Source organism: Cynara cardunculus, unplaced genomic scaffold (assembly GCF_001531365.2).
Source record: "Cynara cardunculus var. scolymus isolate 2C unplaced genomic scaffold, CcrdV1 Un_Scaffold_1682, whole genome shotgun sequence".
NCBI lineage: Eukaryota > Viridiplantae > Streptophyta > Magnoliopsida > Asterales > Asteraceae > Cynara > Cynara cardunculus.
In genome coordinates this window covers 27,691-42,947 of record NW_020200836.1, presented here as the reverse complement: position 1 = coordinate 42,947, position 15,257 = coordinate 27,691, and the positions used below count along the sequence as shown (strand labels likewise).

Here is a 15,257-nt window from a genome sequence, read left to right as displayed (position 1 = left end):
ATAATTACTTGTAATCTTGAATTTTAAGTAATATACATCAATATACAGTACTTTATGCATAACAAAAATACATTTTTTCTCAAATGGCATGTATATCAGGTTCTCTTAGTGGTGGGACTCCCAAGGGTTGAGTGGAGCATGCGTGCTGTTGGAGGCATTTTTGGGAATTACGTCCTTGAGCATACTTGTGGAGTTACTAGATATTTTTCTTTTGAGTATCTTAGCGACGTCCAAATGTAATCTATATTTTGAATTAGTATAGATTATTAGGTTTTTGACTAGCATCCTTATTCAGATGTAAACGCTTACACTATTTCCCCTTTATTGGGTGATTTTATATTTACTAAGCTCTTTCCCGTTTAAGTATTTGGTTTAAATTGTCTCTTATTTTAGGGCTGTTACAGAGAAGAACTCGATTGTAGTAGTAATCAGAGACAACGACGAAGAGAGGATGGTGTAGTGGTGGTTGGAAGAAGTCGTCGCCTATATTGGTGGTGGTTTCGACAGAGAAGAAGTGGTCGAATATGTGGTGTGGTTGACGGATCTTTTGGTAGCCGAGATCGTTAATGAACCTAGGGTTTTTAGTCCATAGATTTGTTGTTTTCCAAAATGCAGTGCCTTCTCAATTGTTTCGTCTGAAATACTTTCATCATCAAGATTGTCTTCTTCCTTGGAGTTGCGTCTAAAAATCTCCATACCTACTTCTACTGGGGTTTTCAAACCCAATGGACTCCAAAGGAATAGGAAATATCTCAAAAATGTCATATATGTAGAAATTACAAGATAACCCATTATTAAATAAATAACTTATAAAAGAAATTAATAATAATATATGGTTTATAATGGATCTCACAGATCTCTAAATATAGGAGTTCTCAAAAAATTAAACCTATATGTGTGTGTGTGTGTGTGTTAAAATAGATAAATAGGTAAAAGGACCATTTTATCCGTCATTTAAATGGATTTAACAGGAAAAGGTAACGATTGTTAGGGGTGAGGGACCAAATCATTAGAAACATGCAAATGACAAATCTGATTGTATAAATAAAGTTTAGGGACCGATTTCGCAACACCACCACACCATAGGAATAAACCGGTAAGTATAATTAACTTTTGTTTGTAATAGAAGACATGTTGAGGTTATACATCGTATATTATTTTGTAACAAGGGATATGTTGAGTTCAGCCAGAGGACAACAAATCACAAATTTAATCGACAAATCAACATGACACTAGACTTTTTTGGTGACAAATTTTTCGTATCTTGTTTTTGTCGGTGTATTGTACTCTAGAGATAATTAATTGGAAGTTCATCATAAACCTTTTTTGTTCTTTAATTTTGTAGGACGGACAATCACTACAAAATAAAGGGGCTTCACCAATGGAAAGACCTCGGCAATCTCGCAGAAAAAGCCATCATCGACGGAGAAAATATGGTTGGTGATCATGATCTAGCAGAAAATCCGTCAATAGCATGCTGATAATTTCTGACGGAAAAATCGTTCGGTGAAACCTATATTTTGTTTTCACCTTGTTTTATGGTGAATGCTTTGACATTTGGTGGGTTTTTAATTATTTGATAAGTTGTTAAGAAACCATCATTTATTTCTTAAGATTTGAATCAATTGTCATTTTGCTGCTCTTCTCATGGGACAGCCATTTTGCTGTTCACCCGTCTTAGCTTTTGTATATCAACAGTTTGAATACAGAATATAGAATATTATCCCACATAAGTTTACTCAGTAAGCTTATGGTGGATATATATATAAAGGTTTACTCGGTATGCATTTGGTGGATATATATATGTTTTAGAGAAGGTTTTGGTTAAGTATATAGACACCGTTTAGAAAAGGTTTGTGAAAGTGTAACTAAGAGTTAGCTTAAAATTAGATCTACAAAATGCATCACTAAAGCCTAAACCTTAGAAATCTTCCCTAAAACATTAGCTACATTTTTATACAGAGTTTTTGTTTGGCAGAAGTTGAAAAGCTTTTCTAGAGCTATTAGAGAAGTTTTTTTTAGACTAACGAGATGTTTACCTTATGTTTACCCGGTAAGCACTTACTAGTAAGAGTCAATAATCTCATTTAACTTACTTTTGCAACATTTTTATCTAGTAAGCCCTTAGTAGGATAAAAGTCATTACTTTCACTTACTATTCTCAATTTCTATCATGTTTATCTTATAATGTAAAGTAACCCAGTAATCATTTATCAGGTAAACGTTTAGTATATAACCCTAGATATCATATTTGTTGTAATGATATTCTTGTTTTTGTATGTCTAACTTTTTGATGGTGATTGTACCTATATATGACACTACACTTGGGAGAATCATTGTTTTACTATGTTGAAAATACTCGAAATATGATTTCATCTTAGCAAGTATTCATACATTGGAAATATGTTTTTCACAACCATAACATCACTTGCTTTCTACTTGTTAGCACAATCGACATGAGATGGACATAGTTATGCATTTTATCTGAAAAAAACAAGTATATTCTTACTTACATTTGTTCGAATGTTATATTTCCTTGTATTGTAAGGATAGAGTAACTGTACAACACCATTAACATTGAAGTGAAACTAAAGAATGATACACAGTATAAGAGTAGATGCAAGATGGTAGTACGTAATGTATGTATCAACTGGTATGAAGCTTGAACCAACATTGTGGGCCACTTATACGCTTCCATCTGGATGCCACTTTATGCTGCATCCAACACTGTTGACAAATAAAACAATTACCAGAGATTGTGATCTCATCCTACAAAAAGGGCAATATTTTTCATAGATTTCTTTTATTTCTTAAGTCAGATTTCTTAAACAATTTACATAACAGTATACCGACAATCATTAGAAGTAAAACCTAAATTTCTTATCTTAGAAAACAATATAAAGAATCTGTTGAAGTAAAATAGAGAAAAAAACCTTTATTTTAAAAGAATATATTGGACGCTGTTAAATCCATTAGATTTTCTATTTTATAAAAAATTCGATTATTAAAATTTCAATATATTTAATAGAGAACAAACTTTCAACCGATTAAACCAACTTTTAAACAAATTTTACGTAAAACCCTACTTCTTTAAATTTGAGGATCGTATGTTCTCTCTCCTATTCCTATTATATAGAGATTCTGGTTAAAGAAAGAAAATCTTTTTTCTCTCTATAATAGATAACATGGTGGTAAAAGAAAGTCAACACATAAAGGTACCTGGGTTTCTGATTTTTTGCAACTGGTTGACCACTAAGAACGTAGTCTATTGCCAGGCTCAAGTCCCTGGTACACATGTATTTATTTATTCAAATTATAAAATAAAATAAAAACATAACCAGATACAAGTCAAAGATGGATGGATTGTGAAGATGTGAACCAACCTCCCGGTGACACGAACATTATTGCTTGGCCGTGAATCATCAAACTGACCATGATATACTAGTTCAAAGAATCGACGCCCATCCTGTCATGGGATGACACACTCAAGTTATCGCTAATATTTAAGGAAATGTTTAGGCTTGCACGTATGTGATTCACTGGATAACCAAACTGACCCACCCACTAAATCCCACTCGAAAGTATGGCCTGGGGGAGGGGGTTTCCATGGAGACCGCAGGCTTGTATAAGAGTGTGAGATTACCAGCAACAGGTTGGCGAATTACAAGAAAAATAAGTATAAAGAAAAACCCACACACACACATCTCCTGCCTAAACTCTCCCAACCGGTTAAAATAACAAACATAGTCTACTACCCTAATCCTCCGTCTCCATGTACACCTACCTATCAAACCTAGTCATCACTGGATTTACTTGATACATAATCATAAGAGGCCCAAGCTTTGACAACATATACTACGTACAATTGACAGTCGTGTACCTTTTTAAATAGGTAAAACTCGGGTGTGCAAACAGCTCCATAGTCTCTTGCAACTTCTTGTGACTGCATAGATACAATTAGTAAGATGGGAAAAAAGATCAATCCAATAACCTACAAGAAGCTTTACAGGCATAATATGGTCAAACTTCTCTTTAAAAGGAAGATTATCTAAAGTAATTACTTGACCTGTTAAATCTTTTGTATATTATGACCTCTGTCATTGTTAATTTCAGATCAACCCATATCATGATGCTGAAATTCAACAATCTACCTTTGAGATCAGGTGAATATTAAGAGTTATATTAAGCATTCCTGTTAGTTATGTAGCCAATAAATACTTGTATTCACTTCTGCACTCTTACGTAATTGAGATTAGAAGGGAAGTCTATAACTGATGGGGAATCCCCATATGAATGATGAGCATGGGCTCAAGCTAAAAATAAGATGCAGATATAAGAAAAAAGGAACCCTAATAAACTCGGACAAAACACATAGCAATACAAGTAAACAACTGTAAGAGTACAACTAAACTTCTCAAGTTGGAGCATACATATTTATTATGCCCAACTAGCAACGTATTCTTCAGTCCCGATGTTGATAAGTTAGTTGGCCAGAGTGTCAGACCATTTGTATGGGTATTATGACATGACCATGTGTGGCCTTTTATGGAAAACCTAGTTCTTCAGCCAAATGGATCCCAGATCCATGACCAGCCTCATTAATGAAAGTGTATTGGCTGGTCCAAGCACCGCACAACCAAAATAGCAACTTCAGATGCACATTTTTTTGGACAGACTCTAGGTTGTCTCTTCCTTTTTCAGGAGACTAGGTTTCCTCCAACGGTAGACCAAATAATAGAAGAACCAGGTATATCTTTTCTATTTGTTTACTTGAACATAATTTCTTTCTAAAAAAAGGAACCGCTTAATTGCCAAGTGACCCGTTTGCCATCAGTACCTCCATATTGCATCGAGGTAGAGTTTGACAATGGGTTTGAGTCGGTGATTGGAAAACTTCATTTAGATATGGATTCGCATAGAAATTCCGCAATGAAAACGTAAGCTCCCAAGTAGAGGGAGGAGCTCGGGGCTCTAACCGCGTGCCAGTTGAAGAAAGAGCCGGCGACTCGTTGAGCCAGCCCCTTGTTTGAAAACACCCTCCACTTCGATTGGTATTTCTTCATGAAAAGCAGACATGAGATAACAAATCCAGTGTTTCACTCAGATTTCAAATCCAGTCACGAGTCTTCACTGGTCTTCTCACAATCTTTAACCCTAATATTCAATAACCCATTCCTACAACAATCTAAACTAACACACAACGAACTTAAGATGCCAAGACTCGATTATGACTCGGTTTCCCTACTTTGCAAGTGGTTCCATCGGTTTGTCTTTCAAACGGTTTGGGTTTGAGTTTTTGAAGAAAACCATATAGCTCAAACGCTCTAACACCAAAACCGTAACACCGCATTTCGATGCTCGAAATGGACACCCAAATGATGTGTTACGTTCATTTCTTTTACCTTAAATAAAATGTAGTATTAGGTAACTTTGTAGAAACTTGTGGAAGCGATAAAACATAAGTTCTATTTTATCAAAAAACTGGTACAGAAGATGGAACCAACCTTGTAATAACCAACTTTGATAGAACATAAAACTAACACAGTCGCTATCATTGTCATAACTAATCTAACTCGTGATCTCTCACTCAGGTGCTGAACTCACATCATTTCTAGGTTTATGCTTGTGATACACATACATTTGAAAGCAAATATATTTGTTGGGTTATTACAAGTTTTATATATATCCATTCAGGTTATGATCCTGATTCTTCATACAATTGATTAAAACATGTATGATGCATATAACTAACAAATAGCTAAAACGAGTAGCTTATTTGTGGCAATATAAATAATTCCTTACCTAGGATTTCAAGAATCCACATAACCTCACATTCTAGAATTTCAAAGAATCCACAAGCCACCTGACTCTTATGCTACATGATGATGAATATGAAATCATGAAGCTTTCATAACAAAATTTTAAACCTATTGATAAATTTTAAACTCGTGAAGATATGTCATCTGAACTTTCTGTTTTGTAATAAAATTGATTATTATATCAAAATAACCAACACATCTTCGTTGAAACATAAAACCTATTTTTTTCTTACATAAACTCATGAAACGGCATGACTTTCAATATATCAATTCAAATACATGAATCATAACCCATTTTACAAACATATGCATGTTGTGTATCACATTGGAAGCAAAACATATAACCACCTTAAGCTTAGTTGTATGATATTTAGAATTCTGCAGACTGATTTCTTCCTCTGCTTGCTCTTATTTCCTTATTTTGCTCCCCCAGTCATGTATATGTGAAAAGAGTTTTCTGCTAGGTTTGTTTTGGAACTGAAAAATGAATGAGAAATAAGGAATCCTTCTCTTTATATAGCCCCTCCTAACGGTGGCATTATATGCCACCCTATGATGTGTCCGAACCACTTAGAGCATCCACAGTCATGAACCTCTAACGAGATTTCTCTCTGCCACATCAATTTTCTCTTTCCTGCACATTTCATAAACCTTTCATCCTCAATCATGAACCGGTCCATGGTTTATATAATAAAAAACCTACATTAACAAAAATTTCAGGTGGCAATGGACCAGTCTCTACCAATGGTCAAAAATATTCAAAACATGCAACCACACTCCTTGAACTTAAGCCACAAAAACCCATTACTAAGCTCCAATGCAGTCCACTGACTTCATATTTACATTATTGATTATTGATTTTTCTTTTTGTACTCAAAAGGACATTTAAATGTTTTTGTTTTAATCAATTGCACTACATTTATAATTCTAGTTATAAAAATAAATACATCATTACAATTATCTATTTTTTTCTACATTCTAATATAAAAATGTAAATATCAAATTTATACCCAATACAATGTAATTTTGGTTTCCAACCAATGTTGTTTAGTTTTGTTAGCTCAATTATAGCTTCAAAGATATCAACACATTTAGTTCTTAAGTTCTTATCTATTTATTAATGTATTATAACCCCTTTAGTTTGATCAATGATACTTGATCATAACCGATTAGTAAATCAATTGTGCCGATACATAGTTTTATTATAGATTAACATTGTACATTACTTTCTTGGGCTTGATTTTGACCGAAAGCCTACTATTCTTAGACTCTACTTACAGTAAGGCTTCGATATGTCCCAAAGTTTATCGATTAAGCTTTTTATTCACCAACACACCAACTCTTTGATACGAATGAGAATAGTCTTAGTCTTGGCCCAACTAGTGTGTTTAAGCCCAATGTGTGGAAAGTGTATTCCAGGAGGTCCAAGGCCCATTAAGGAGTTTGTTACGTTTATTGGTTTTAAATAAGCAGTAGGAGGGGCATGCAGAAAATAACCGTTTTCATTTCTTAAGCTCTAAGTTGTTAGAGAAGGGAGTCTTCCCTGGAATCCTTCGAGGATAGTAAGTAGTCTTGTTCCTTTTCCCTGAATTTTCCTTTTCCTTCAATACAATCAAATAGCCAGTTTCCCCCAATCCGTTAATTTCGTATCACTGATCCGACCTGCCGGATTTCCAATGGAGACACGTTTTCAAACCCGAATTGAGAACCCTGAAAGCCAAATCCATCATTTACAGACAGATGTACAAGAAATCAAAGATTCGTTGAAGGCAATGGAGATAGATCAAGACGAAGAGAAGGAATTCCGAGCTTACATGATGGCGTGGGTGAAGAACCAATCAGGCAAAAATCCAGAAGGAAGGGATTCGTCGGGATCTGGGCTAACTCCTCCTCCCTTCACACCTCCTTTCAACGTCAATTCCGAGACCGATCGATCTAATCCGGTTCAATATTGCGTGGCTAAGAAGGTGAAGCTACCATAATTTGGAGGATACGATCCTCGTGGTTGGATATCGAAGGCTGAATTATACTTCGAGATCCATGGGACTGCACCCGAATTACGTATCCGGTTGGCTCAATTGAGTATGACGGGGGTAGCTCAACACTAGTTCACGGTGGTGAGGAACATTCACGATAACCTAAGTTGGGAACAATTTACGCGCGAACTGCTGCAACGATTTGGAGGTCTCGAAATACAAAATCCGTATGAACAGTTAGCAACCATTAAACAGGTTGATTCAGTRCATGATTTCATTGACGATTTTGAATATTTGCTATCTTTGATTCCTCGTCTGCCTGAATCGCAAGCACTGGGTTATTTTTTAGCCGGATTGCGTCCTGAAATTAAGCAATGGGTGAGGCTCCAGCGTCCTCAAACTCGGCTTGATGCGATGTACATAGCGAGGGATGTGGAGCAGATGCTAAATCCTTCAGACCTTACACGGCTTAATTCGAGATATCGCTACCAGACTCAGCGTTCCGATTCGACTTTTGTTGGTCCATCAATAGGCCCAATGGGCTCAAACATATCGAAGGCCCAATCTGGTATCCCTAATTTTGAACGACGTACGTTCAATAGAGGGGATTCGGTGGCTAGGGCATCATCAATTGCATCGGTGGTCAGTCCTCAGCACACGGAGGCTGTTCAACCATYGGRWAATCGAAATCGTGGGGTCRKRACGTTGTCACGGACAGAATGGGAGGATMGTCGCCGCAAGGGGTTGTGCTTCAAATGTGGACAACAATTTGGTCCTAGTCACAAATGCCTGCAAGCTAACCTTTGGGTGTTGCTATTAGTTGATGATGAGGAAAACGAGAAGAATGGAGAACACATTCCGTTGAATTAACCAGAGGAGGTTGTTAACGAAGGAGAATTCGAAACGGGGGAATGCTCGATTATGGAGTTCTGGGGTGCAAGTGTTGTTGTGAAACCCAAATTACAGACGGTTAAGCTCGAAGGATTTTTACGTGGAATTCCGATAGTCGTACTAGTCGACAGTGGGGCAACCTACAATTTTATCTCCAGAAAACTTACAGACGCATTAGATTTGGCGGTACAGAAGTTTACGGGGCAGAGAGTTAAGCTTGGCGATGAACACAAGGTTTTGGTGACTCAACGGTGTGAAGGTCTTCCAATTGTTCTAGGGAATTGCGAGTTCGAGGTCGACGCCCTGTTGTTCGAAATGGGTGACCTAGATATGGTGTTAGGGATCGATTGGCTACAAACCTTGGGAGACGTCGTCCATAATTGGGAGGCTCACACGATGCGGTTCATGTATAAGGGTAAAGAGGTCTGTTTATCAAGTACATCGTTGCATTCTCGAGCACGGGCTTCGTTACACAGTTGGTTAACAGAAGCTCATCCCTCATTGTGTTTAACTGAAGGAGAGCAGCTGGAAGAAATGGAGCCGACCTTGTCGTCACAACAGTCACAAAAACTGTTGAAAATTTTTGATAAGTTTGCTCCGGTTTTTGAGGAACTGTCGGGTTTACCACCGGTTTGGTCTCGAGATCACGCTATCAATCTCGTTCCAAATCACGCTATCACATTGTAAAGCTTACCAACATAATAAAGAACAATTTAGTAGAAGAAATATGAATTCTATGTGCTTATCTCAAAGACAATCATAAGAAATGATAGTGGACCTAAAGATATCAAACTGTATAGATGAAATTAACCAAAAAGAAGGCAAACAAAATATAACTAGAAAACAATGTAGAAAAGGATAAAGTCGCAGTGCCTAGAGGCTGAGAGAAGCTTACATGATCATAAAGGTATGGGAACGGATAGTTAAACAGTCTCGCATCTTCTGCCATGAAAACTGGTCCATCCTGCAAGATGTAAAGCAATGGTGGAGATCCATAGAAATTATAACTGTTTATTTTGTATGATTGAAATTTGAGTACATCTTTCATTTCACATAGTATGTCAAAAGTGGTAAGTTCAACTGAACCTGAGGGTGAGTAACTATGGAGTTCGAGGATATTGCAACTACTCCAAGCCCTTTCTGCAGTAGGATACCAAGATTCCAAGTTGTCAATGCAAATCACAAATAGAAGTGAGAAAGAAAATAGATCAGTTACCAACCTACCTTCATATAGAAGTTTGTAAGCTTTACAATGTCTTTTTTCAAGTGCTTAACAAATGGACAATGATTGCAAATAAACATGACCTGCCAAAGACATCATTTACTGTTAGTGTGTCCTCCAAACTCCCAAGAAATGAAGCCACACAGTGACTCAACAAGAATCACATAAAAGTTAGTTTGTTGCTAACATTCTCAACTCTGGGTTGATAATTGCAAAGGTATTAGCTCATGTATTGAAGGCCTTATGTATCAGATGCGAGAAGGGTATCCTTTTTACATACTATAAAAGAAGAAATAGTTAGTTTGGTCTTTTTGTAGGAGTTGTTATTTGTCAACAGTGTGACAGAGAGCTTCAAGTAGTCAGGGGGGAAGTAGTTGTCAAAAGTATAAATAAGTGGTCTAGGTAAGGTAGAGGGGTATTGATTGATTGTATCAACCAAGTGGGAGAGATTATCCACCTCTCGGAAGTGGCTCTGGTGTTCATAAGCATTCAATTTCATGCTTTGATAGCAACTTACCCAATTGATTGCATCAGGATCATTTTTAGAGACATGCACACACATAGAGAAGGGCAGCCCAGTTCACAAGTTTTTCATCATTGTGGTTGCAAGACCGACAATAGAATGTTAAGGTTTAAACTTTCCGGCCATCCTACTATTCTGAAAGTTTTCCACCTTCATGAGGTTGTTTCCTTTGTGATTTTCTGTCTCTAGAATTTTAAAGTCTCTAGTTATGATCTACTCTAGTCAAAGAGCATCCTCTAGTAAACAATTGTGGTTGCACAACCTCATCACTCTAGTAAATATAGTTTGGCATACTCATGTCTTAATCGTCCTTTGCTTTATGCTTTGATGTTCTACCACGTTGATATATGGGGATCAAAAATAATTTTCGTTGTGTTTTGACCATCGTTATTATTATGGACTTGCTTGACCAATTGGGGAATGATAAAAATGTTAGGGAAGATTAGTAGCTCTATCATGAATATTAAAATTGATGTTTGTAATATTACAAATTCCAATTAGGTTAAACAATCATAATTAGAGTAGTTGGTCCACTTTCTCCAAATCATTTAAAACAGAAATTTTGTAATTGGTTGGGTGCCACAAAAACCAATATCTTGGTGGTGCTACGAACTCAACTCTAGGATCATTTAGTCGCTACTAATTCGAGATCGACGAGTTGTTTCATGCATGTTCGGTCTTTCTGGCTGAGAGGATCATTTCTTCAAGAAATTAGCCAATGAAGTTGAAGCTTGTTTTCCCTACAGTTTCGATCCTCAGGAAATGAAACAAGAAGATAAGTTACATCTTGTTATGTTATTCATGGTCTCCCGTTGGCTTATGATTTCGTCTGGCCTATGATGCGCGAGAATTCAAGAGTTACTAACACTTGCCTATTATCTTATGCCTAACGTGTTTACAAAGACTTGATCTTCACAAGAGTTAAATGTTTAGTTTAGGTTGAGAGAGTGGCTCTAGAGAGATGAAGGAAGATGTGAAAAGGTTATGTATGAGGTTCTAGTGATGGCCACAAAATTAGTCAAGGCCGAATAGTCCTAATGACAGGAGAAACATTGGTAGGGGTTCTCGACAAGTAATTTATTTGGTATGATGTAACACCCTCAAATCTGGAAAGAGCGACTAATTTTAAAATTTTCTATAAAACCTCGAATAAGGAAAAAATTCATTTCTAAATGTCAACACTTGATCAATGGCAATATAGGATTTAACATCAACAAATAATTCTCAGAAAAAACGGGTTTTTTATTTCTTGTATATCGAAAAGGAGAAAAGATACAACATTTATAGGGTTACAAGGGAAAAATAAAAGGAAAAGATTCTAGGACAGCCTAGAGAATATACAGCTAATTAACAGCTATACAAAGAAAAAAAATAACAAATCCTCTGTTTAATCGAGGCTTGCAACACTCCCCCTCAAGCTAGCTCAAAGATATCACTCATGCCTAGCTTGCTTATCAAATATTCGAATTGCCTTTTGGGTAGCCCTTTTGTGAGGATATCTGCTATCTGATGTGTAGTTGGCACGAAAGATATACAAATCAAACTACTTTCTCTTTGATAAAGTGCTTGTCAATCTCAACTTGTTTGGTTATGTCATGTAGAACTGGGTTGTGAGCTATTGAGATGGCTGCCTTGTTATCACAATATACTTTTATAGGTTGAATTATGGGAATCTTCAAGTCTTAAAATAATCTCTTCAACCAGATTGCCTCGTTGATTCCATGAGCTAGAGACCTGAATTATGCTTCTGCACTACTTCGTGCCACAACATTTTGTTTTTTACGTTTCCATATTACGAGATTCCTCCAACGATCGTACAGTAGCCAAAGACTTGCATCAATCAATGGCATGAAGRAGTTGAATCAGGAACAGAAAGACTTTGATCGTCCATCAGTACTAGTATCACCCCAGCCTGAATCAGTGAATACTTCTATCTGAAAGTTGTCACTTTTTTTTAACATTAGACCTTTTCCAGGGTTTCCTTTTAGATATTTTAAAATCGTAAAGGCTGCCTCAAAGTGTTCTCATCCAGGTGAGTGCATATATCGGCTAACCAGGCTTAGTGCAAATACAATATCTAGACGTGTATGTGACAAATAGATCAGCTTTCCCACAAGCCTTTGAAACTTCTCCTTATCAGTCACTTCTTCAGCTTTAGCATGATAAAGTTTAAGATTAGGATCTATTGGAGTATCGACACGGCCTCACTGAGAAGATCAAGGATATAAGATGCCTTCTTGGATCTGGCAAACTCCATACCCAGTAGGTATTTTAGCGGTCCTAGATCTTTTACCTCAAAATCTCGGGCTAACCCCTTTTTCAAATTGGTTAGATCTTCGTAATCATCACCAGTCAAGATTATGTCATCCACATAGACGATTAAGATAGAGATTTTACCTTTTTCTAATCGCTTATAAAACATTGTGTGATCAGCTTGGCTTTGATGATAGCCACAACTTTTCACTGCCTTTCAAATCTTTCAAACCAGGCCTTTGCCCTTGGAGACTGTTTAAGGCCATATAGGGATTTTTTTTAGACTACATACTTCGCCTTGTCCTAACAGCTTTTCAAACCCCAGAGGAAGTCTCATAAACACTTCTTCTTGCAAATCGCCATTCAAGAATGCATTCTTGATATCTAACTGGGGTAGGGGCCAATCACAATTTTTTCCGCTAGAGATATTGACACCTGTATGGTATTGAGTTATGCAACTGGAGCAAAAGTTTCTTGATAGTAAATATTGTATGTTCGGGTGAAACCTTTAGCGACTAATGTTGCCTTGTATCTTTCAATGCTCCCACATGCCTTGCATTTCACATTAAACACCCATTTGCACCCAACTGTTTTCTGATTTCGGTAGATCAGTAACTTCCCATGTAGCATTTTTCTTTAGAGCATTCATCTCTTCCATCACTGATGATTTCCAATTAGGGTTATCGAGTGCCTCTTGTATGTTTCTTGGAACAAACTGGTTGGATAACTTTGTAATAAAAGCACTATGTTTCTTAGAAAGATTATTATAAGAAAGATACTTGGATATAGGATGAGAAGTACAGGAACTCTTTACTTTTCTAATAGCTATTGGAATATTCAAGTAGTACATGTTCCTCGACGCTGAGGGCATCCCCAAAGTGCGGGGGATTTTGTGACATTTCTAATTGGTTGTCTTGTATTTCTAATAAGTTGTTTAAATAGTTGGCATGTTGAATCATATACATAATGAGCTGGTTTAGATAGATCCTAACCGGATGATTATGAATTACTTTTATTCAATAGGCCGTGCTCAATCTCTCACCATCTCCCATAATTGTCTGGTTGTTTCATGTTAATGCAAAAGCTTATCTAGTGCTAAAGCTAATCCAAATCTCAAAACCAGAATCAAACTATTAGCATTTGATCAAAATTTATATCAAATACAAGCACAGATACACTCACAACCATATATTTTCAAAGTATTATAATCAAAGAAAATAAATTGTTAGCTGTCAACACCACAATTTTCAACACAATATGTTCAATATTTGTGCAGTAACGTTTACCGTGTTCTCCCAAATAACTTGTCAAATAGAGAAGTGGAAAATAAGAACGGAAAAACGAATTCCTCTTAACCGTTTTATTTACCAGTAACGCAGGATAAGATTCGAAGTCCTCTAATTTCCAGATATTCCCTGTGAGCGGCTCCTGTAGCTGAACAAGTTTATCAACACAGACACACAACACAAATGAGAAAGGTTTTAGAAAATCAAATTGGCAAAGTTGAAGTTTAGTTTCCTGTAAATAATTGTATGAACTCGTGTTTAGTGAAAAATCGAACAAAATTCTTTGGAAGGAATCCACCGGTTAAACGGAGTTGTCCGGAGAATGAACTCCGGGAAGGTCGAATAAAAATTAATAGAATATGAGAAAATATGATAAAGTAATTCAAATAAATTGGATTTAACCATAGAGCTGAGAAAGGTAACACCTCAAAATTAGGAGCTCTGGAACCGAGAGACACGCCCACAGACTCTGTTCTTGCGGCACGAACAACTAGTTTTCTTGCTGCGGGCACATTTTTCCTTCGCCGCACGCAACGATATACCAGCTCCGTCGAGGGAGATAAGAGTGAGCAGCATTTCCTCCGAGGTGTGGTTGCTAACGTGAGCCCTAACTTCCCGACTGTTGAGGGAGGCAACAGCAAAGCATTTGCTATGGCACCGGATATAGCAGACGCCATTGTTGCTCCCTTTGTCGAAACTTGAAAGGTCGTTCCGTTTATACGGTCCAGTACACTGCAACAAAACCGAAGGGCCAACTCTGTGATTCCGCTAAATTCAAATGGTTGCAAAGACGTTTATTTATACCGGTGCCAGACTCATTGAATAAAGGGGTGTTTGGGATTGCTTATTTAAAAATAAAAAAAATTAAATTGTTTATTATTTTATGTGGTATTAAATTGAAGTTAAATAAAATGAAATTAAAATTGTAAACCGGTAATAAACAATTTTTTATAAGTCAAAAAAGATTAACTTATCAAAAACAGCTTATTACTGGTTTGGCATCGATATAAGCAGTTTTTTTTTCTTATCTAAACACCAGAAAACAACTTATCACCAATGTCGGATTGAAATAAGTTAAAAGTCAACTTTTATAAGCAATCCCAAACACCCCCTTAATGTTCTGTTTTATTATTTGTTTTTATCGATGTTATAATATGATTTTATGTTTTTTAAAAAAGCAATAATAATTTTATTATTGAATATAATATAAATTTAAAGATATCATAAAAAATTTTAAAAAAAATTAATATTAATATCAAATCAACTATTTAAAAGTTCTATTTTTTT

At 36.3% G+C, this 15,257-nt stretch overlaps 1 protein-coding gene across 1 annotated transcript; it reads right to left on the bottom strand.

The window, feature by feature from the left end:
* Nucleotides 1–2,457: 2,457 nt before the first annotated feature.
* On the bottom strand, nt 2,458–14,771 carry LOC112502630. The gene is made up of 9 exons (XM_025106584.1): nt 14,396–14,771; nt 14,053–14,118; nt 9,911–9,991; nt 9,773–9,826; nt 9,582–9,650; nt 3,881–3,943; nt 3,384–3,466; nt 3,220–3,285; nt 2,458–2,727 (listed from the first exon to the last, which is right to left on the bottom strand). Exons 1-9 carry the CDS (start codon nt 14,645–14,647, stop codon nt 2,685–2,687), a joined length of 777 nt encoding a protein of 258 aa, XP_024962352.1. The 5' UTR covers nt 14,648–14,771; the 3' UTR covers nt 2,458–2,684.
* Nucleotides 14,772–15,257: the final 486 nt, after the last annotated feature.